Raw genomic sequence first — 23301 nt, 5'->3', positions numbered from 1 at the left:
CCATTGGAAAATGACCTGGAGGTGTTGGTCGACAACCATCTGAACATGAGCTAGCAGGGTGCCCAGATGGCCAAGAAGGCCAATGGCATCCTGGCTTGTGTCAGAAATAGTGTGACCAGCAGGACTAGGGCAGTGATTCTTTCCCTGTACTTGGCACTGGTGACGCCACACCTCAAATCTCGTGTTCAGTTTTAGGCACAAGTCTTATGAGGAGCAGCTGAGAGATCTGGAGGCTTTTAGTCTGGAGAAAAGGAAGGGCTGAGGGGAGACCTTACCACTCTCTACAACTACTTTAAACAAGGTTGTAGTGAGATGGGTGTTGGTCTCTTCTCCCTAGTAACAAACAGTAGGACAAGAGGAAATGGTCTTAACTTGTGCCGGGGAGGTTTAAATTGGATATTAGGAAAAATGCTTTCACTGAAAGCGTTGTCAAGCATTTAACAGGCTGCACAGGGACATGGTTGAGTCACCATCCCTAGAGGTATTCAAAAGATGTGTTGATGTGGCACTCAGGAACATGGTTTAGTGATAGACTTCACAGTGCTAGATTAACAGTTGGACTGGATGATCTTTTCCAACCTACACAATTCTATGATTATAAGTCATTACAGCTGGAGCAGCACTTCTGCACAAAGAGAATCTGAGAGAGTTGGAAAATTCAGAAAAACAGATTTTACATAGGCATAGTTTAGATAGACAATCAGACACTTCCAGACTAAACATCTATCATCATCTGCAACTACAGAGAGATGAATAATGATGTAATTTCAATTCTTTATTTCCTAATTAAGAGAATCTATAGTTGATTCTGTAAGTCATCTATGTAGCAATTATTTTGCCATGAAAGCTCTGGACCAGTTTTCCTCATCCAGTGCCTCAGCTTGATGCTGTTTGTTACCAATTAAGAATCAACCTAAATAAACTCTGAAATTAAGTGTACACTGCCTTTTAAGTATAACTACTGTGCATAACTATAACAATCTCAAAATTCTGATGCTAATGTTCTACAGAAGACTTTTTAAGACCTCTTTAATAAGAATCTTAACATAATTCTCTCATCCTGGAAGTATTTTTTTCTCTTTTTACATAATAGAAGCAATAGCTAAGAGACTTGAAAAGCTATTAAATAAAATTGTGCAACTTTCTTGGAAAAGTGTCTATTGCTTATTTATTACAAGATCTTGCTAGATTTATTTATGCTATAAACAAACACAACTATGTTTTGACAGAGCTAATAGCATGCCCAAATACATTTTCTAGAAAAACTGTGAAAGTGTCTCTTGTATTCTCTAGTTTAAGCCTTTTCCTTACTACTGCCCATCACCAGAATTCAAAGGTTTGGTTGAAGCATAGTAAGAGAATGAAACACAATAGTATGTTTAAGGTAGAATAATGAACAAGAAGATCAAAGCCTAAATCTGCAACATTCACATTTAACTATTCATACTCAACTGGAAAAGAGGTTCAGCAACCAGTATTACAGTAACCCTGAAGAAAACAGACATATAGATTCAGACAGGTGTTATCCAGAGCATATTTTTAATGTAATCTGCATTTAGAGCCAAAAAAGAGTAAGAGTAGAGAAATATATTTGTTATTCCTTTTTTTTTTAACATTATCATTGAAGTTAATTTAAAAAAGAAAATGCAGTATTTCAATATATGGAATTGATATATTTGAGTTTATAATTCAAATATTTCAATCACATGGAATATCTCTGCACAGGAAGTCTGTGATACAATGGAACACAAAGAGTTAGTTAAAACCAAATGAACAATAACTTTATATTCTGCTTACTGAGGGTTCAACAGTTACTTTCATCCTCATAGCAAAAAGATTTAAAAAATGCAAACTAAACTATATTTAAGTCTAGCCTATTTCCATCACATCCCTCAGTTACTTTGAAACATTAAATACCACTTAATTGTAGTCACAGAACACAGAAATTAGTGTTAAGTCATTGTACTCACATTTGTCAATATTTGAGAGTATAAAAGGCATTCCACTCTATAATTCAAAGCACAAGGAAGCTATTTCCAGAGTAGTCATATCCTGCCACTACTAACTTGCAGTTGATATAAAACTGAGAAGAGGCATGTCTTTTCTATTAAGGTTTTTATTCTTTTTTAATACCTCAGTAAGAATTTTGCTATAGCACTCCATTCCTTCTATAAGATAGTGTTTTATAAAAGTGAAAAGAGTTTAATTTCAACCAGTTTAAAAAGAATTAGTAAAAGAGATTTTTTGGTATTTAGGCAATATATAAAAATACCTCCTATCCAAGGACTGTTGCAGAGTATGCATGAGAAAAATAACCACACTCTTGCCTTGCATTTTAAAATGTGCTTTCTACCATGTGCTTAACAATCAGAACCTCAGAGATACTACAAACAGCTGGAATCTTGTTACTGACATAAGCAATATAAAAATAAAAATATAATTTTAGAATTTGACAATAACAGCTTTTTCATTTTTTCTTTTTAATCACAATAATTTTCATCTTCCTGGCTGAAGTATTTCAGTGGCAGCCCAGGAAGAATGTTTAGAGTAGTTATTTTAAAAAAAAAATAATTTCAGATGTTTCAACAAGCAATGGGCTATCACTATCCTTGTCTTTAAAAATACATACCTGCAAATTATTTAATAAATTTTTATATCTATATTTCAGCCCTACAGAGCATACAATTTTTTCCTCAACATTCTCAATGTCTTTATGGGTTGACAACTTGGGTGCAATGTAGTTTAATCATTACAAATCAGAAAAAAAAAAATCAGCCAATTTAATACAAGTTTACTGCTGCAGATTTGCAAGAGAAACAAATAGGATTTTCTTATACACAGAATTTCATACAGTATAGGTATACCATGGAACAAATACAAGAAAGTGATTTCAAAATAAGAGTTTAAAAGTGGCAATATAGAAACAGCATTACTTTCAACATATCTTTATTTAAAAGTATTACAATATTCTCCCCAAGAATGGCTAAACTTGTTGGTTCCACACTGAACACTAAGAGAAAACACAAAACAGCCAAGAAGCGAGGATGAACTTTTTACGTATACTCTTTTATACTCTCAAGACATTCTTCGTCAATTTAAATCACAAAAGAAAAATACTCCAACATTAAATTTTTTAAAACTCTCCTAAATAATTTTTCTTTTTATCTAATTAATTTGGCTTTTAAATACCTCTATCACCAATAAAAGCCTAAATTAACTTGCTGAATTTCTGGAGCAAGAAACCCATTTACTGCCCATCACTGAAATGAAACACCAAGTCAACAATATTCAATATGCTGGAATACTAAATTTGCAAGTAAACTATATTCTACTCAACACAAATTAATTTCACTTAGACATTTGCAGGGCTAATGTGCCATAATAAATTCTACTACTGATCAACAGTAAAGTGCTGAATTATATTAAATACCTGAATCTCACTCTCCTTTATGAAATTTTTATAGATTCTTATTGAGTCAAAAGAGCCCTTTCTGTTGTAAAAGTTAAGCTATTACGCAAATATTATAAAAATAGGTAACTTTAATTAGGAATTATATATTCACACAACAAACTGCTTTTTCTTAAGTACAGCTGACATAATAAGAGATAGAAAAATCATGCATTTATAAAGATATTTAAAATTAAGGAGACATTGCTATAGAATTTCTATTACTCTGCCATACAGCCATTTACTATGTTATAATGATACTGGAGATGTCTATATTTCTGGACTGATAAGCATCACACCACCAACGTGCTTTTGTTTCTTTTGTAGCTAAAGAAGTTGATTTGTAAATTTAAACTATGGTATACACTCTAATGAGAAATAGATTAAATGTATAATTAAGTTTCTGGTTCAACTTTGAACAAGCTTTATATCTAGTCACATAACCAACATAAGCAAGACATTAGTGCAAAAGGGAAGCTGTCAGTTGTACATGATGAGTACTCTTTCCCTAACTGCATGATGTGAGAAAACAATTATCAGATTAAAAGTTCAAGTGGATTAACATGAGAACAAGAGTTATTTTTTTCTCCCAAACTTAGCACTGACTTCCAGAGGATCAGCAGGAAAGCAACATCAGTTACAGCTAGAATAAAAAAGTTAAACCCCAGTTCAGAAAGGTGATATGTAGGTCCAAAATGCTATGAAGGCAGCATGCTCAAAAAGAGCTCCAAACAAAGCTGCAAATCAAAATGGGCATTTAAGTTGAAATTGTCCAACTGCTGCATAGAATCGTTCATCACAAACAGTCACATTCAAGTCAGTGCATAGAGAAGATAAAAAGCACTTAGGGTAGTTGCAAATGTTAACAAGTCCATAGAAAAAGAACAGAGTAAAAGTAGAAATGCTCAAGCAAAACCAAAAAAAGATGACCCTCCAACTGTATAAAATCCACACAAATGTTGTAGTAAAAAGAAATCAGTGGAAAATATTCAACTCAGTCCTAAACACCTGACAGGAAAAAAGGACTAGAATAGACAAACCTATGGCAAACAATTATACGAGTCTAAATATAGCACTATATTTCTAAATAATCCACAAAATATAATGTATGGCATATTCAAATATTGGTTAACCAACTCTGCAGATGCAATTCTAACATCGCTTTAGAAAATGAGAGCAAGATAGAGCAAACTAAAGGAATACTGATATATTGCAAGAGTGCACAAGAAAAACATTGTCACCAAGTCATGCTTCAACAACAGCACTCTGTGCCTGCACACTATTATCTATGAAGCAAAACAAATTTTTCCAGCTTTTCAGAGATGTGCCCTGCATAGCATATGTTATGATTCACTATAACACGAGCAGCAAGACATTGCAATGTAGTATGATTTATAGGATGGATTAAGTTTTTTGCTATTTTTTTTTCATCCAGTAGATCGCTAGCAGTTTGTTTATGCAAGTTTGTGGCATCAAAGTGTGAACCTGACTTGATAAGAAAATTCATGATGCCCGGATGATTGTTCAGTGCAGCAATATGTAAAGGACTGTTGTTATCAGAGTCTCTGACATTTATATTAGCACCACATTCCACCAGGATAGCAGTAACTTGTAGAGAGGGGAATTTACAAACTGGGTAGCGACCCACATATGTAGTATTCTTGTCAACAGCAAGGTGAAGTGGACTGAAGTTATTCTTCCCTCTAGGCTGAAGCTTAAGAAACTTATATATAGTCTGTTTCTTAAAATGCTCCTGTTCTGAGGTACAAGGTACTTTTTCCAACAAGCAAATTAAATGCAAAATTATAGAAAGTGCTTTGTTTAGCTGTATTGGATCGGGAGGACACTGGATTTGTTTCATGGCCCGCTCTATTTCGAGAACACTTTTGCATAGTATACCAATTAGATCATCAAATGTGACAGTAGTGCCTAGCAGGCCTTTTGCTTTGTCCTGCAGCATGAAGGAGAAGAGTTCAGCAAATGATAGTAAACTGCTGGCTGTCATAGGGCTCAATGGATCTAGATTGCTCTGCTGCATGTCCAAAGCATATTTCCATAAGTTGATGCATCGTTTAAAGTTTCCAGAGTCTGCATAGACAGCACCTCTGTACCTAATATAGTAGGATGTATCTGGGTGAGAAGGACCAAGAATACGTTCTCTAATTAATAGTGCTTGCATTCTCATCTCATCAGGATCCGCAATAAGATTTTCTAGCTGTTCTAAGCTGTTTACTTCTTTAGCATAATCATAGGCCATAATTAGTGTTTGTGGTACAGGTCTGTTCAGGATACTAATCCTATCATTGTATCTCATTTCCATAGCTCGCTTCCAGTATTTCAAAGCACCAAGCAGATCTCTCTTTTTGTCCACAAATGTTGCTCCTAGAAGTTCCAGAGCATTTATACATTCTATCTTACTAGTCTGTTCATGTCGGGTCAGGAAGTCCACAATATTTGTGTGGCCTGTCACACTGGCTGACAGAAGAGGAGTCATTCCATAGCCATCCTTTTCCATCTTAGCACAATACTTGAGAAGCATCTTCATGATCTCTAAACTTCCAGATTCTGCACAGTCATGTAATGCAGTGTTTCCTAGAAAAAGAGGAAAAACAATTACATAAATTATAATTAAAGTATAGTCCAGATATCACTCCATTAATAGGTAAAAAAGAAAAAAAAGTTTTGACATCTACAAACTATGAAAGGCTTAAATGACAAGTTAAAAACATTCAAGATCTGATTAAAACATCATGGCTACCACACAGTTATACAAACCAAAATGCTTGACATTATTACCCAAAAGAATTAAACTGATTTTAAGGACATGTCTCATTATTCAAAACTTAAACCAGAATTCTCTACCACATGAGAAATTTTATATCTGCTTTCAAGTATAAAACAGAAACCTAAGCTTGCCACCTTATGTGGTTATATTTTCCCTTCTTCCCTTGTCAAATTTCCTTCATCCCTATCTCTATCCATAATAAAAAAAAAGAAAAATAATATCTGTATAAAAATTAAAGCTGTGCTAACTCAACACTGGCCTTGCTCACTGCTATACTGTACCTTGTCCTCTCTCTTTCATCCAAAGCCTTTAATTAAAGTGTTCCAAGGTACATTGTACATAAAGGCAAATACAGCTCATCACAACAGGCCCTTCATATCAGCTGGGGCCTCAGACACTGCCAGAATATTCTGAGGGATCGACTTATTTCGTCAAGCTTATGTATATACACAGACAAACTATTTCCAGTACTTTATTAGGTCTTTATTCTGAAGTCCCACATAAACCCCTCCTCTGCTCAGGATTCCCGAAAGTTAAAAAAAAACCCCAAGACCCCAAACCCAAACAGTGCCTTCAACACACAACATGCAGACATTTGTCTTATAAGTCTTATCATTTACAATAAGATTATTTCTTATGAAGAGAACATGCAATATCATGCTAAAGGCATTCAGGTGGCATTCATACTATGTGGTGAAATTTCCAGCAAGCAGTAATGGCAACTGACTGCAAAACATTTGTAGCAAACTAAAAAGAAATCATTGGACACCACAATTAAATATCAAACTACTATGCTTCAAGTAGGAGAAAGTTTTGCTGAAGAACATACATGAGTAGTTCACTGAGGGAGACAGGAAGATGGACAAATGATAATTTTCTCTGTCCTCCCCAACATAATAAAGCTTCTTGGGGGGTTTATTGCTTTTAAAACTACACAATTTAAACCTAGCTTCTTTTTAATATATACTACAGATTCAGGCATACCAACTTTTCAACCTCCCACTACATTAACATGAAAATAATTAACAGCACACCCATGTAAGAATCCCACTCCCCAATTAAAATGTCTTATGTAGCAGTCTGAATTGCTGCTAGCATAGTCCAGGGTAAGGAAGACAAAAGGACCTTTGCATAATATCCACAGATGTTTTATTCAGCCGCGTGGTGAGATGATCAGGTCCCAGACACACCCAGGGACTAAGCTTTCTCTCTACAGGGGCCTGACCCTGGTCTCAGGGCAGTACAAAGGTGAGGGCCAATCAGGGAATAGGGAGGGAGTGGCTCAGGAACATAGGAACAGAGATAGGAACAGGGGAAGGAGCCAATGGGATCTAACAGCTTTTGGAGGGAAGATTCTTGTGTCTCCCTAGACCAGGGATGCCCCCCCCCCAGGGTCTCCACAATTCCCCTTTTTTTATATTATTAAGAAAGCTTCTCTGAAGCATCAACTGAATCAACACAAAATGACAAAAACAATCAAAAGCACCCATAAGACAATTTTTCAAAATGCAAACAATTCTGAGTTCTCAATGTCCCAACAGATTTCCTGGAGTGTCTTAGAGCTGGCAGGAGGGATGCAGGGTTTTCTTAGCACGGTTTATCAGGAAACTGAGTCAGGAGAAGGTTCCTTCAGCAGGGACTGGTTCTCTGCTACCTGAGGCAGTGTTGTTGGCTGTAATTGGCTCTGTACAAGATAGTGTAGGTGGTGGTGTGTCTGCTGGAAACTCCAAATAGAAATCATGTACTTTAAGAAAAATATGGTTACTTTAAGGAAACTTTCATTTTTTTCCCTCCCAATTACCCTCCTTCTGGTATCACAAAGGAACTTTGGAGGAAGAGATTAGTGGAGGGAGGCCATGGAAAGGGGGAAAAGGTGGGAGGAATTTGTGGGAACATAAAAAAGGGATAATAGGACAATGGAAAAGCAAAGGGGAAAGTGGGAGGGGGGCAGGGAGGCCACAGGAATTGGGGAAAGGTATTAGAATGCGCCAATCTTACACCACTAGCCTTGCAAATTCTGGTTAACTGGCTACCAGATCATCACGATCTGTTGTATCATCAGCAAGTTTCCACATCCTCAAATCAGAGAACCCTTTTCCAAGGATTCTGTATGTTATGAATAAAAAGTTATCCACTTTTTTTAAGGTTGCAGAGTTAAAACAAGTTGAACCAGTTGCTGTTGAATTGAAGGTTACCTTCCGTTGCAGTTACCTATTGTTGAGAGTTCTTCTTCAATTACTTGTTAATGGTTGGTGATTAGCCATTGTCCCCCCTGATGCTTGCCAGGGAGTGACACCAGATCCCACAGGTAGCAGGGGGGGAGTGACATCAGAGCTAGTATGTAGATGAGAATGCATTTCACCAGATTTTGCGATTTTCCAGGAAAACCCCTAAAAACAATGAGCCAACATGGAATTAAGAGACCTAAGTGATGTCTAAAGATGAGGAACTTAATCCAGTATCTGCTAAGATCCTTTTTACTTCTCACCCTAACCTCAAAAGATGTTAACTAGAAAGAGGGCCTGGAATGTTAGACTGAAAAAGCGGAATTTCTTAATCTCCCGTGAGGACGGAAGCCCCAGCTCTGCCTGCAGACCAGCGGACACAGTTGCATCATCCTCCTCCTCCGTGCCACTCCTGGGAGCACCGGCGGTGTGGGCACGACCCATTGATTTCTCCCCACCTGAGCTGATTCTTTTTAATAAAGGCATTAAAAAGGAGAAAGATCTCCTGCCCTATTTATTTCACTGTACATTCATAGTCATCTCATTTGGCTTTTAAAAAGTTCAGAGAGAAAGTTTCATAAACTTTCTCATTTGCATTTTTGGCAGGCTTTTTTCTATGACAACAATACACTTATTTGTAGCAGCCTTTTCTCTGGTTTTAGATGTATAAACAGAACTGAAGTAGGTAGGGAAAGAAATCAATAGGGCTGAAATCTTCAGCTGATGTTTAGGAAAAGTGCATTTTGTAGGTATAGAGTCTCCTAATTTCAACAATTTAGCTTAGATTTACCTTAGTACATTTTCCTAATGTACTCCCCTCCTCCCCCAGGCTGTTATCTGTAGAATGCACAGTTTACCTTTTACATTAGAGTATTTAGCCAGTAAAACTCAATTTGGTCTCTAAAGTGTGCCTGTGATTTGTCTTAAAAACTAAACAGGGCATCAAAATAAACTGAAAAGCTGAGGAAGACACTCCACACAAAGCAGCACCCAAAATTATCTGTTAGATCAATACTCATGAAACTAAAATCAGGTCTTAATAGGAAGTGATTTTCAGTCTCAAATACCCTAGGCAATCTTTGTCACTAATAGAGAATTAAATCAGTGACAGGAGCTTGATCAACACATGGGTCTGGTCACACTACAGTTTCTACAGAGACCAACAAATTCTCCGATCACAGGAATAGATATTTTTTCCAAATTTAGGTGCATTAAAAGTTTGGTTTGTCAACTGCAGTTTATTAACTAAAATTCATTTTAATTTTTTTTTTAATTACGCAAAGCTGTTCATACCTCCAGACTGACAAGCATGCGATCTTTAAATTCCTAAGATGAAAAGAGAGCAAAAGCAGACACACATAACTAGCTTGCCAATATACAGACACATTATAAAAGTCATCTTGCTGTGCTGGAAAAAGACTAGTAAAAACTTTTCTATAGCTGTCAACCCAGAAGCAAATACTGACTGGCTCCTCAGGCCATCTACGCTTCTGAAACACTTCCTGAAAAAGCCAAAACCATATCCATCTGGGTGTGGCTAAGCCACCAGTTACTGTAGCCAGTCTAGGGTATATTCAAGTCCATGCTACCTCACTCACAGCAGAGCTCTGAAACACTAGAAAGGTCTTTTGGAGGCTGCCAATTCCAATGCCCCTCTAGACATGGCCTGGGATGAAAAAGATTCAGAACTACAAGTGTTTTTACCAATACATGTCAGAATGTTGTTTTAGCTGGGCAAATTAAACATTTAAATTTCAAAATATTCATATACATATTTTAAGTTGTAGTTGAGGTGCCAGTTGATTTTTTAAAAAAATACAACCTCACAAAAATGTTTTATTGCAGACCATATTGTTCTTGTTGAAATATTATAGTCATCCTTAAGTCACAACTATATCATCTTTACATATTATCATTCACAATTCTTTATTTCTACTGTTATGAATAGAAAGTTGTATTTTTTTTGAGTTTCAGAGTTAAAAAACAAGACAGACCTCTTTGGTTTCGCTGCCGGAGAGGGGCTCCTTAAATTACCTGTTAATGGCCGGTGATTAACTATTGTTTCCCTGATGCTGGCTGCTTGCCAAGAAGACACCAGGACAGACCCTCCAAGGTAAAGAGAATGGGCAGTGACATCAGAGCCAGTATGCAGATGAGAAATGCATTGCGCCCTGAATTTTTACAGTTTTACAGTTTTTACAAGAAAAACCCCTAAAATCACGAGCCAACAAGTGACTTAAGTGAGGTCTAAGGATGGGAGCGTAGTCCCGTACCTGCTTGGACCCTTTTGATTCTCACCCTAACCTGAAAAGATACTGATTAAAGAGACACCCCGGAGTGTTAAGCAAACAAGCAGGAATCTACGACTCTCTCGTGAGGACAGAATCCCCAGCTCTGCCTGCAGATCAGCGGACAAAGCTGCATCATCCTCCTTCTTCGTGCCACGCCTGGGAGCAACGGCGGTGTGGGTGCAACCCGTCGATTTCTCCCCACCTGAGCTGATTCTTCTTAATAAAGGCATTAAAAAAGGAGAAAGATCTCCTGCCCATTTATTTCACTACTTTCAAGTCAATATTTTTACATTATTAAAAGTCATAACAAATGTGTATTACAGACAAACATATCAAAATGCACTAGTGTAGCAGGCACAAGGCCTGCAAGTCCCTGGCGGTCAGAAGCCTGAGCTAGGAAATACCAAAGTCAGCATGACTAAGGCTTTAGAAGCCCCTCTCTTCCGCCTTTTCGGACCCTGTTATCTCCCTGTATATCCATAGGTCACTTTTCCCCTGACCCTTACTATTGGACAGTTTTCAATACCCCTGTAAGGTATAAAAACCCCTAACCCTGCCCGGTTCGGCGGAGGAGAGCTGTCACTGGACCCTTCGCGGAGACCCCAATAAAAGAACCCTGCGGAACCCACACAGCGCTGCTCCCTCTCTCTCTGCGTCTGCTGTGGCGGCGGTACCGACGGCCCCAGGGGAGCTAAAAGAGCTGAAATCACTAAAGAGCTGAGCTGCAAATCACTATAGCTTGCCTGGGTTGCCTGAGCCCCCCCTGCTGAGCGATCCTGGCCCTCCGTGAGCTATCCTGGCCGGCCGGCATTCCCCGCTGGGCTTCTGCCCTGAGGGGAATAGCCCAGTCATACACTAGTACCACCAAAGTTCTTACAATTATTTAACCACTATTGATATACATATTGCTATATTTGACAATAGGATCACTGGCAACTATTCATATTACACATTGTAGATCCATCACCACATACCTATGACCTTTATGTTCTTTTATCAGTTACCATAAATGTATGCCATGACACACTAATAGTGCAAAAAGTCATACAAATTAGGCTTAGCCAGTGCCTACATAATTCAAGAACACACCAACAATTTATATGGCATTAAATTACAATTAAGCTATGCATAACACATGGAAATATTCCTACACCACCAACGATTCTCAGGATTCTCTCCATCTGGATCTCCTTTATTAAAAGACTTGCTTTTTTCTTACTATCATAGTTATTTACTTAAAGAGTGGTTACTGAAAACATATCAGGAATAGGGCAATTTCTAGCTACTTATAATGTAGTAGGCCTTGGAGACCACAATTACTTCAAGCAATGCACAAATTAATAAATGAAAGTGATCACCACTAATTTTTAGTGGCTGCACTTCAGTTTGACTGGATGCAATGGCAGCGAGAAGTAAATATAAGAATACAAGCTTCAATAAACCAAAAGCGGACATGGGCAGATAGATGGGTATAGAATTGTCAAATTAAACAAACACACACACACATGCCCCCTAACCTTAAGAATTAGCAAGAATTCCAGACATCTACATAGTAATTATGAAGTGTTACATTTGTGAGGACATGGCAGTTAGCCTTGATATCTAACTCAAGGTCTATGTTCCACAATTTACCCATTTCAAAGATACTGTATCATCTATATAGTGACTGGAATAAATGCCTGAACATATCTATGCAATTTTGCAGTTAAAGCAATCCAATTTTTGTACCAATTTCTTTAGTAAAAAATTTAAATCAACATTATATCTACTGCTGTATTAAAGAGCAAATAGTTTCACATTTCATTCTAGCCCTACTTTAACAGGGATAATATGAACTTTACACAAATGCTTTCTGTATCACAGAACTAATTCCCCAACTACCCAGTCTTGCAACAAAAAAAAAAAACCCAAACAAACAACTCAAACCAAAACAGACCAAAAAAAACCAAACAACCAAAAAAACCCAAAAAAACCCCCAACAGGCAGCTCATCAAGGGAGGTGTGTCTAATGAGGTTGTGTCAGAAGCTAATTATTCTCAAAATAGGCTGATAGCTTGTGACATGGGAAGGAAACTGATTTGTCTTGATTTGCAACCAATATTAACTACATCTACTAAAGTTTTCAAAATGCTTAATCAAAATTCTGGTAAGCAATTTTTTTAAAATAAAAATACTATTTTTAAAGTATGATAGCAATGTGATACCAAACTAAAGATCTCTTACTGAAAACACACACTCAGCTGCTGAACTTTACACACTGGTCAATCCTTCAAATTAAATAATTTTTTCTTCATATGTTTAAGAGGAACTGAATGTATATTTTTGCAGCCTCATAGATGAAATTAATCACCTACAGAAAATGAAATTGTTCATAAAACAATTGTCCTGGCTTGTAAAGTAGGCATGTATTCTATTTTGCCATCTGTTGGGGGTTGGGCAGTTTTTCTTATCTCTTTCAAGAACAATGACACTGCCAGGAAGATAATCTCCTGCTGATGGGCTATTGAATTACTCACTGTGGCTGGTAAGATTAGTTACATCATCCCATTGAGAGATGCTCCACCCAGAGGGAGGAGCCAAGCATCCCTGCCACCATAAAACAAGCGTTTCTGAGACCACAGACAGCCTTCTTCGCTGGATTTCTCAGAGGAATCAGGAACCAAGGCCCAGCTGCTCCTTCGCCGCGTTTTCAGAAAGGATCTACACCCTTCTGCAGATCGCCGCTCCAGGAGGAGCAGCCACCATCTGGCTGGACTACTATCAACACCCTGACTTCTCAGGGTGTCAGGTTTTTCTTGCTCTGCCAGTGTTTTTTTTTTTGCTTGTGTTAAATTACATTGTTATTTAGTTGTTTTTTTTTCTTCCTAGTAAAAAAACCTGTTATTCCCATTCCCATATCTTTGCCTGAGAGCCCTTTTAATTCTGAAATTGTGATAATTCGGAAGGAGGGGGTTTACCTTTTCCATTTCACAGGAGGCTTTTTGCCTTCCTTCACAGACTCCTGTCTTTTCAAACCAAGACAGATTTTGGCGCCCAACGTGGGGCTCGAGGGCATTGAAAAAAAAAAAAAAAGGGAATAACAGTTCTTAGGTAGTTTAATTTTTAAGTACCACCATGTGGTCTAGTTTTCCCTGGTTTGGGTGGCATGTGGTCGCAAGTGTATACTTCCCATTTACAGGCCCTTATCTAAATATGGGTCCTATAACTAAGGCCACTGTGTCTGTTATCAAGTTTGTCCTCTGGGTGAAGGATTCATGGATCTTTAATTTCCTCTGGATGGCAGGTACATGGATTCAGAGCTATCACACACTAACTGCATGTTTTTGGAGTTACTTTAATAATGGTACCTACTGTGAGGAAATGACACGGGGGGAAACTTTCTCCCAACCTTTTAACCACCTTTTTGGGTCTGCTCCACCAGTTTTCGAAGGGTTAAGATCCACTTTAAGTGCTAATGATATCATACAATGGGTGGTGTTGCTGATATGCCTGTTATGTTTAGCACTCAGAGATAAGAGAAGATTAACCTGGATAACTACCCTGACACCTACACCAGAGACTAGGGATGCTGCTGCAGAGCCTGACACTACCCCAGAGACTGGAGATGCTACTGCTCCAGAGCCTGCCCCTGCCCCACAGCCTGCCTCAGAAACGAACCACCCAGATTGGGTGAGGGTGCTGGTTAAGGAGATGCAGGAGATGCAAGAGATGCTGAAGGGGTGCATTTCACCAGCTGGTGAGAAACCCGTCCTTTGCCTTGAAGAGGGACAGTCTAATAGTACAGCTGTGGAACCCACAAATGTTACAACTGTCCAGGTTCCAGCTGAACCACAAAGGCAGTCACAGCCAGCAGCAGTTGCCCCGGTAGAAACAAGGAGGTCTAAGATGAAAGCAGAGCACCCAGATAGAGATAGGAATGGAGGAACCTCACAACCCACAGGGGAGCCAGAAGTTGCGATCATCACCGAGTCCCTGACGTACGAAAGTCTCCGTAATCTGCACAAAGACATTGTGCGACGAGGGCGTGAGGCTTATACTACCTGGCTACTCCGGGTCTGGGACCTTATGGGTACAGGCGTGCAGCTGGACGGTGGTGAGGCAAGGAACTTGGGACCCTTAACCCAGGACTCAGGTATGAATCAGATTTTTGTAAGGTAGCCAGGATCCCTTTCTCTCTGGGAGCGGCTTTTAATGAGTGTCAGAGAGAGGTTTGTCCACAGGGAGAGAATGCAGGAGCACCACCATAGAATGCATTGGAAGACCCTGGAGGAAGGGATCCAACAGTTAAGGGAAGTGGCAGTATTAGAGGTACTCTTTGGGAGGGATGGACAACATAATAATGACCCCGACAAGGTCAGGTGCACAGGGCAAATGCTGTGGAGTCTGGCAAATCTGGGGCCATCTCAGTACACCACTTTCATTGCAACAATTGATGCTGACACTAACCGAGAGACAGTGGGCTCTGTTGCCAACAAACTTAAGAATTATGAGAGTATGATCAATGGCCCAATGCAGGCTCATATCTCAGCTGTGATTAAGGAGTTCAAAGAAGAGATGAGGGAGGAAATGAGAAAGGTTAATGCAGCACGCGTACAAGTCACAGGCCCCAAAGTCAGAGCCCAACATTCCCCAGCTAGAGAGAGAGGGTACACCCCAAGGGCTAATCTGTGGTTCTTCCTGCGTGACCACGGGGAAGACATGGGGAGGTGGGATGGGAAACCCACTTCTGTCCTGGCAGCACGGGTCCGTCAACTCAAGGAGGGAAACTCTAACCGGGGGAGTTCCACCAAGGTGAAGGTAGCCTCAACCTCCCATGACCAAGCTTTTGGGTACGATCTGTCAGATCCCCTTGAAGGGACCTCTAGTATGTATACCCAGGAGAGGAATAATAACCAGTGTTAGAGGGGCCCTGCCTCTAGCCAGGGAGAGGCACGGGAAAACCGGATCTTCTGGACGGTGTGGATCTGATGGCCTGGCACATCAGAGCCACAAAAATACGATGCCCTAGTTGATACTGGTGGGCAGTGTACCCTGATACCATCGGGACATGTGGGGGCAGAGCCTGTTTCTATTGCTGGTGTGACAGGGGGATCACAGCAATTGACCCTGGTGGAAGCCGAGGTGAGCCTGACTGGGAAGGAGTGGCAGAAACATCCTATAGTGACTGGCCCAGAGGCCCCCTGTATTCTGGGCATAGACTTCCTCCGGAACGGCTATTACAAAGACCCAAAGGGACTCAGGTGGGCTTTTGGCATAGCTGCTGTAGAGGCAGGGGACATTAAGCAATTGAACACCTTGCCTGGACTGTCAGAAAACCCGTCTGCAGTAGGACTCCTGAGGGTGGAAGAGCAACTCGTGCCAATTGCGACCTCAACAGTGCACCGCCGGCAGTATCGAACGGATCGAGATGCCGTGATCCCCATCCACAGAATGATTCGTGAGCTGGAGAGCCGAGGGGTGGTCAGCAAAACCCACTCACCCTTCAACAGCCCCATCTGGCCTGTGCGCAAATCTGACGGAGAATGGAGATTGACTGTGGACTATCGTGCCTTGAATGAAGTGACTCCACCGCTGAGCGCCGCTGTACCGGATATGCTGGAACTCCAGTACGAGCTGGAGTCCAAGGCAGCGAAGTGGTATGCCACTATTGATATTGCTAATGCGTTTTTCTCCATTCCTCTGGCAGCAGAATGCAGGCCTCAGTTTGCTTTCACCTGGAGGGGCGTGCAGTACACCTGGAACCGACTGCCCCAGGGGTGGAAACACAGTCCCACTATCTGCCATGGACTGATCCAGACTGCACTAGAAAAGGGTGAGGCTCCAGAACACCTGCAGTACATCGATGACATCATTGTGTGGGGGAACACAGCGGCAGAAGTGTTTGAGAAAGGTAAGAGGATCATCCAGATACTGCTAGAATCTGGCTTCGCCATCAAGAAGAGCAAATTCAAGGGACCTGCCCGAGAAATCCAGTTCCTGGGAGTGAAATGGCAAGACGGACGGCGCCAGATTCCCACTGAGGTCATCAACAAGATCACCGCTATGTCCCCACCAACCAGCAAGAAGGAAACACAAGTTTTCCTAGGTGCCATAGGTTTTTGGAGGATGCACATTCCCGAGTATAGCCAGATTGTGAGCCCTCTTTACCTGGTTACCCGCAAAAAGAACGATTTCCACTGGGGCCCTGAGCAGCAACAAGCCTTCACCCAGATCAAGCAGGAGATCGCTCATGCTGTAGCCCTTGGCCCAGTCAGAACGGGACCAGAAGTCAAAAATGTGCTCTACTCTGCAGCCGGGAACAATGGTTTGTCCTGGAGCCTTTGGCAGAAGGTGCCTGGTGAGACTCGAGGTCGACCATTGGGATTCTGGAGCCGAAGTTTCAAAGGGTCCGAAGCCAACTACACCCCAACAGAGAAGGAAATCTTGGCTGCCTATGAAGGAGTTCAAGCCGCCTCGGAGGTGATTGGCACGGAAGCACAACTCCTCCTGGCACCCCGACTACCAGTGCTGGGGTGGATGTTCAAAGGAAAGGTTCCTACTACCCACCACGCCACCGACGCCACATGGAGCAAATGGATTGCCCTCATCACCCAGCGCACCCGTATTGGAAACCTGAATCGCCCTGGGATTTTAGAGATAATTACGAACTGGCCAGAAGGTGAAAACTTTAGTCTCACTGACGATGAGGAGCAGGTACAAGCGACAAGAGCTGAAGAAGCTCCACCCTATAACCAACTACCAGCAGAGGAAACACGTTACGCTCTTTTCACTGACGGTTCTTGTCGCATCGTAGGGATGAACCGCAAGTGGAAAGCAGCCGTATGGAGCCCCACACGACAGGTTGCACAAGCTACCGAAGGAGAAGGTGGATCGAGCCAACTTGCTGAACTCAAGGCCGTTCAGCTGGCCCTGGACATTGCTGAAAGGGAGAAGTGGCCAAAGCTCTACCTTTATACTGATTCATGGATGATAGCCAATGCTCTGTGGGGCTGGCTGGGAAGGTGGAGAAAAGCCAACTGGCAACGTAAAGGAAAACCAATCTGGGCTGCTGATATATGGAAAGACATTGCCTCTCGGGTGGAGAAACTAACGGTGAAAGTCCGTCATGTAGATGCCCATGTCCCCAAAAGTCGGGCTAATGAGGAACACTGAAACAACGAGCAGGTAGATCAGGCAGCGAGAATAGAAGTGTCAAAGATAGACTTAGATTGGCACCGTAAGGGGGAGTTGTTCCTGGCTCGATGGGCTCACGATGCCTCGGGTCATCAGGGCAGAGATGCCACCTACAAGTAGGCACAAGACCGAGGGGTAGATCTAACCATGGACAGTATTTCTCAGGTTATCCACGACTGTGAGACATGTGCTGCCATCAAACAGGCCAAGCGGGTAAAGCCCCTGTGGTATGGGGGGCGGTGGTCCAAGTACAAGTATGGGGAGGCCTGGCAGATTGACTACATCACACTGCCCCAGACACGCCAAGGCAAGCGCTACATGCTGACCATGGTGGAAGCTACCACTGGATGGCTAGAGACCTACCCTGTACCTCATGCCACTGCCCAGAACACCATCTTAGGCCTGGAAAAGCAAGTCCTATGGAGACATGGCACACCTGAAAGGATTGAATCTGACAACGGCACCCATTTCAAGAACGGCCTTATCAACACCTGGGCCAGAGAACATGGTATCGAATGGATATATCATATCCCCTATCATGCTCCAGCTGCTGGCAAAGTTGAACGGTGCAATGGACTCCTTAAGACTACCCTGAAGGCACTTGGTGGGGGAACATTTAGAAACTGGGAAAATAACCTAGCAAAAGCAACCTGGATGGTCAACACCCGAGGGTCCATCAATCGAGCTGGCCCTGCCCAGTCTGAACCCTTGCACACAATAGATGGAGATAAAGTCCCTGTGGTACATATGAAGGGTATTTTAGGGAAAGCTGTCTGGATTAATCCCACCTCAGGCAGAGACAAACCCATCCGTGGGATTGTTTTTGCTCAAGGACCTGGTTACACTTGGTGGGTAATGCAGAAAGATGGGGAAACCCATTGTGTACCACAGGGAAACCTGGTCTTAAGTGAAAACTGAGTATAAGATTTCATTGTGACACAGATGGAAATAGAATAAGGGGTGGATAATGTCCTGGCTTGTAAAGTAGGCATGTATTCTATTTTGCCATCTGTTGGGGGTTGGGCAGTTTTTCTTATCTCTTTCAAGAACAATGACACTGCCAGGAAGATAATCTCCTGCTGATGGGCTATTGAATTACTCACTGTGGCTGGTAAGATTAGTTACATCATCCCATTGAGAGATGCTCCACCCAGAGGGAGGAGCCAAGCATCCCTGCCACCATAAAACAAGCGTTTCTGAGACCACAGACAGCCTTCTTCGCTGGATTTCTCAGAGGAATCAGGAACCAAGGCCCAGCTGCTCCTTCGCCGCGTTTTCAGAAAGGATCTACACCCTTCTGCAGATCGCCGCTCCAGGAAGAGCAGCCACCATCTGGCTGGACTACTATCAACACCCTGACTTCTCAGGGTGTCAGGTTTTTCTCGCTCTGCCAGTGTTTTTTTTTTTGCTTGTGTTAAATTACATTGTTATTTAGTTGTTTTTTTTTCTTCCTAGTAAAAAAACCTGTTATTCCCATTCCCATATCTTTGCCTGAGAGCCCTTTTAATTCTGAAATTGTGATAATTCGGAAGGAGGGGGTTTACCTTTTCCATTTCACAGGAGGCTTTTTGCCTTCCTTCACAGACTCCTGTCTTTTCAAACCAAGACAACAATTTATTCATTTTTTTAAGCAGACCACTTGAAGGAAATAAGTCCTCTAGTAACTTTGACTTTTGAAGAAAAAATTATTGATACGTACATACATACAAACATAGACAATGCAAAAGAAAACTGGTTTACATGTCTATACTCTATACTTGACAAAGGAAAATTAAAGGTCTTTCTTTTAAAAAAAAGTTAAAATTGCAAAGAGCTATTAACCTCAACAAGTTGCTCTATGTTCTGTAATAGAAGAACTGTTCCCTTGGTCACAAAAGTACTTAATGATAACTCATATTACCAAGATGAATAATACAAAGTGGCAGTAACGTATAAAATGTTGTAAATCATTGACTTTCAACAGGAACTATTTTTTTGCATCTGAAATATGCTTCCTCGAGCTTCAGGAATAAAAAGTGAATTGCTAAACTTACAGCTGCAATTTTTAAAAACAAAAATAGAATGCTCATCTGAAATCCTAAATGGGAAGTGAAAACAGCTCATTTCCAAACAGATGATTCTGACACACTGATGTTCTGTGCCTCTTTTTTTTTTTTAAAGCTTCCTATGTCCATACAAGTTCAAATCTAAGGAAACAAATTGTATTTAATGAAAAAGACCCATCTTTCAGTTTATGCACATCATCTCACTTTCAGTGAGGTTGGTTTTACTCTTTTGCTGCAGGCTACTCCTATTTCCTTATCTCATGCAATAGCTTAGTAGTGCTAATCAACTCTTCCCTACTTTCTTGAATTGCAAACAGCTAGTCAGAATGAGAAATAGTTTCAAACATTAAGTGAATTCCAGAAACATACACTAATTAAAAGGATACTAATGTCCCTTGTAAAAAAACTGATGAAGTGAAAATTTCAGCACCTGCATAGTCAGTTCAAACATCACACATAAGTGCGGTTATGAAATGGCACCACCTAGCATTCCCCTTCAGAGTTTAGCATATTCAACCACTTTGTGAAAGAGCTTAATATACAGTAAAAAGTAATAAACATCCTATCAATCACTGCAGGACTGTTGAAAGCAGAACAAAAAAAACCACACAAAAAATCTGGGAAAACCTGTCTCAACTGACAACAGAACAAAATAAACATGGGCCTTTTCCAAAGTCAAAAGACTCCATGTTTACATCAAGGGTTGAAGCTTTACCTTGAAGAAAGTAATTTAAGTGTAGATCAAAAAGTCCTCATGATGTGTCAGAGAGCTCCAGTTGATGACCACAGTAGGTTTATCCTAGGATCCCTTCTATTTGGGAAAAGACATTTCTGTTGATGCGACTTTTATGATTAACCTTTGATGGGAAGAGTCGTAGCTTCTACCACTACCACTACTCCTTCCCCTTCAGGGTTCATATGCATTCCTCTGGTTCCTAGGCATGGGTTCCGCTTATACTGAATCACTGCAGCAGCTATATAAAAAGCCTGTCACAAAGACTGTTTATCCTGATTCTAAACTTGTTGGTTTGAGTTTTGATTTACATAGCTGTGCTGGTTTAAAAACACAGCTGAAAAATTAACCCCCACTTAAACTGCTCTCTTCATGTCACTCCTGTTGTCCCCCCTCCAGTGAAAGAGAGACTAAAAGCAGAGATTCCAAGTTAAGAACCATTTACTTGAAAAAAAAAACAAACCCTTACAATGAAATAAGAAAAATGAACAGCAACTCTAGCAATGTATTTGCACAGTTTAGGCCACAGTGTGCTCCAGCCAAAACACTTTTAGTTATTCTTATCAGAGCCCTCTGGAATTGGTCAAGGTTACTAAGACATAAATTGTGCTAAATTAAGAAAGAAGAGCCTGAGAAACAAAATGCCAAGACCATGAGAACTAGATAAAGGAGGGCGGTGAAGCACTTGGTCTGTAACCAATCACATATCCTGAAAAGTGCATGCAGAGTGCATGGACAAGATAGAGGCACCAATCAAGACATGTGTGATAGACATGTGCAGTAGTGTTAGAATGTATAACTAGAACATAATGTAAACAATAAAGTGGCTTCTGCTTAATCACATTGGTTAGTTGTCCAGGAGTCCTGATCTCCCGCAAACTGGTGACCCGACAACATGATGCTGCAGACTGGACCCTTTGGATTCTGAAGGGGTTCTGCTGAGCTGAAAAGGCAGGAAGCCCTGGTCGGAGACCACCGCAGCAGGACTGTGGTGGAGGAAGTCGGAGGATGGCTCCGGGAAAAGTACGTTTACACTGCAGCAGACACCAGAAAAGGTGAGCAACTGGGGGCTGGTAGGATGGGAAAGACACTGTCAAAAAAAGAGCAGGCCATGCTAACTTGTCCTCCAGCTTATTCTCCCTAAGAGAGCAATTAAGTATGACCCAGAGGTCCTGAAAAGACTATTGAGATGGGGTCAGGAGTGAGGATTTTTGCTACCCCCAAGAGCGTAGTTGACACCCCCGAGTGGGAAAGGCTACGTGTCGCTCTCTGGGATGCTGTAAGTGAGGGGTCAAAGGAAACCAAGGGACTTAGCACAGCATGTAAGTTAATGATAATGGTGCTAAAGCAGTTAAAAGCAGAAAGCTACAGCAGGGGCAGCAGCCGCCCTAGAGCCAGATGACCCCACAGTGGCCTTCCCAACGTTTGTGCAAGAATTTTTTTTGGGGGTTGTAGCAGGCACAGGGCCTGCAATGCCCCCATGACAGTCAGCAGCCTAAGATAGGAAATGCCTAGTCATGATGACCGGACCTTAGAAGCCCCTTCTTCTGCCTTTTGGACCTTTGCTTATCTCTCTGTAAGACTATAGGTCACTTTCCCTTGACCCTTACTAATGGACAATTCCTAAACCCCCTGTAACCTATATAAAGAGCTACTTTCACCCAGCTTGGCAGAAGAGCTGTCCCTGAGAACCTTCGCAGAAGACCCCAATAAAGACACCTCTGTGGAACCTCATACAGCGCTTCTCCTCTCTCTCCCTGTGTCTGCCCACTGCACTTAGCAAGCAAAGAGCTGACATCATCTAATGAGCTGATAATCACTAAAAGAGCTGATCTCACTTGAGATCCAAGCTTGCTAAGATTGCCTATGGCTGGGAGTTGCCTGGGAACTCGGACAGGCTGTGCTGAACAGGACTGCGCTATCCGGACCCGTTGCAGCCCACCGGGGATACCCCGAAACCCGGTGGAGGCTGCATTAGGGGGTTGAACCAATTATATCGTCCCTACCTTCTGCACCGCCGGAGTTACAGGCTCCACAGGCGGTCTCAGACAGTAACAACACAGTGCTACAGTCCACCCTGGCTCCGCAACCTGCACCGGAATGAGAAAAAATGGACGTGAATGCACCGGTCCCTCCTCCGGCACCAAGATTACCCACTACCCACAGGGTGCCCCGTGGTGTCCTCTGAGGAGTTAACAATAGCATCAGGGGGACTCATATTTTCCTGTTGCCACCTTTGTAACCACCTTTGCTGCCTGACTCACTGCTACTTAGCCATTGTAGTGGATATTCAAATGCATCACTCAAATGCAAACGCATCATTTAAATGCAATGTATATATACTGCGGATATACAAATGCAGAACACTTTTGCTGCTTTGAGGAGGAGGAATGCTGGTGGCAGGAGACAGATAGCTGAACTCAGAGCTTTAATATATCTACAAATAAGGGAAAGAGAAAAGACCAGATCTTTGCTGATGACGATGGGAAGAAGGGGAGATGGATCGATTGTGAGATTGGCTTATTGCCTTATCAATTCTCCGGACAGTAAGGGCAGTAAGGATTGTCGAGCCTGGCTCTCCGAAGAACGTAACCCAGACAG

General features: G+C 41.5%; 1 protein-coding gene across 9 annotated transcripts in view; it reads right to left on the bottom strand.

Annotated features, from left to right (window-relative positions):
• Positions 1-2771: 2771 nt before the first annotated feature.
• LOC135289149 (protein fem-1 homolog C-like) overlaps positions 2772-23301 on the bottom strand; it is a 51274-nt gene continuing 30744 nt past the window's right edge. For all 9 annotated transcript variants that reach the window (XM_064402557.1, XM_064402555.1, XM_064402553.1 and 6 more), the window contains exon 3: positions 2772-6040. In XM_064402557.1, the coding sequence (XP_064258627.1) occupies positions 4731-6040 (1310 nt within the window). In that variant the 3' untranslated portion in view covers positions 2772-4730. The remainder of the gene's footprint in view (positions 6041-23301) is intronic.

This window comes from Passer domesticus, chromosome W, assembly GCF_036417665.1.
Source record: "Passer domesticus isolate bPasDom1 chromosome W, bPasDom1.hap1, whole genome shotgun sequence".
Classification (NCBI taxonomy): domain Eukaryota; kingdom Metazoa; phylum Chordata; class Aves; order Passeriformes; family Passeridae; genus Passer; species Passer domesticus.
The sequence above is the reverse complement of the archived record's forward strand: the minus strand, read 5'-3'. Positions and strand labels throughout refer to the sequence as shown.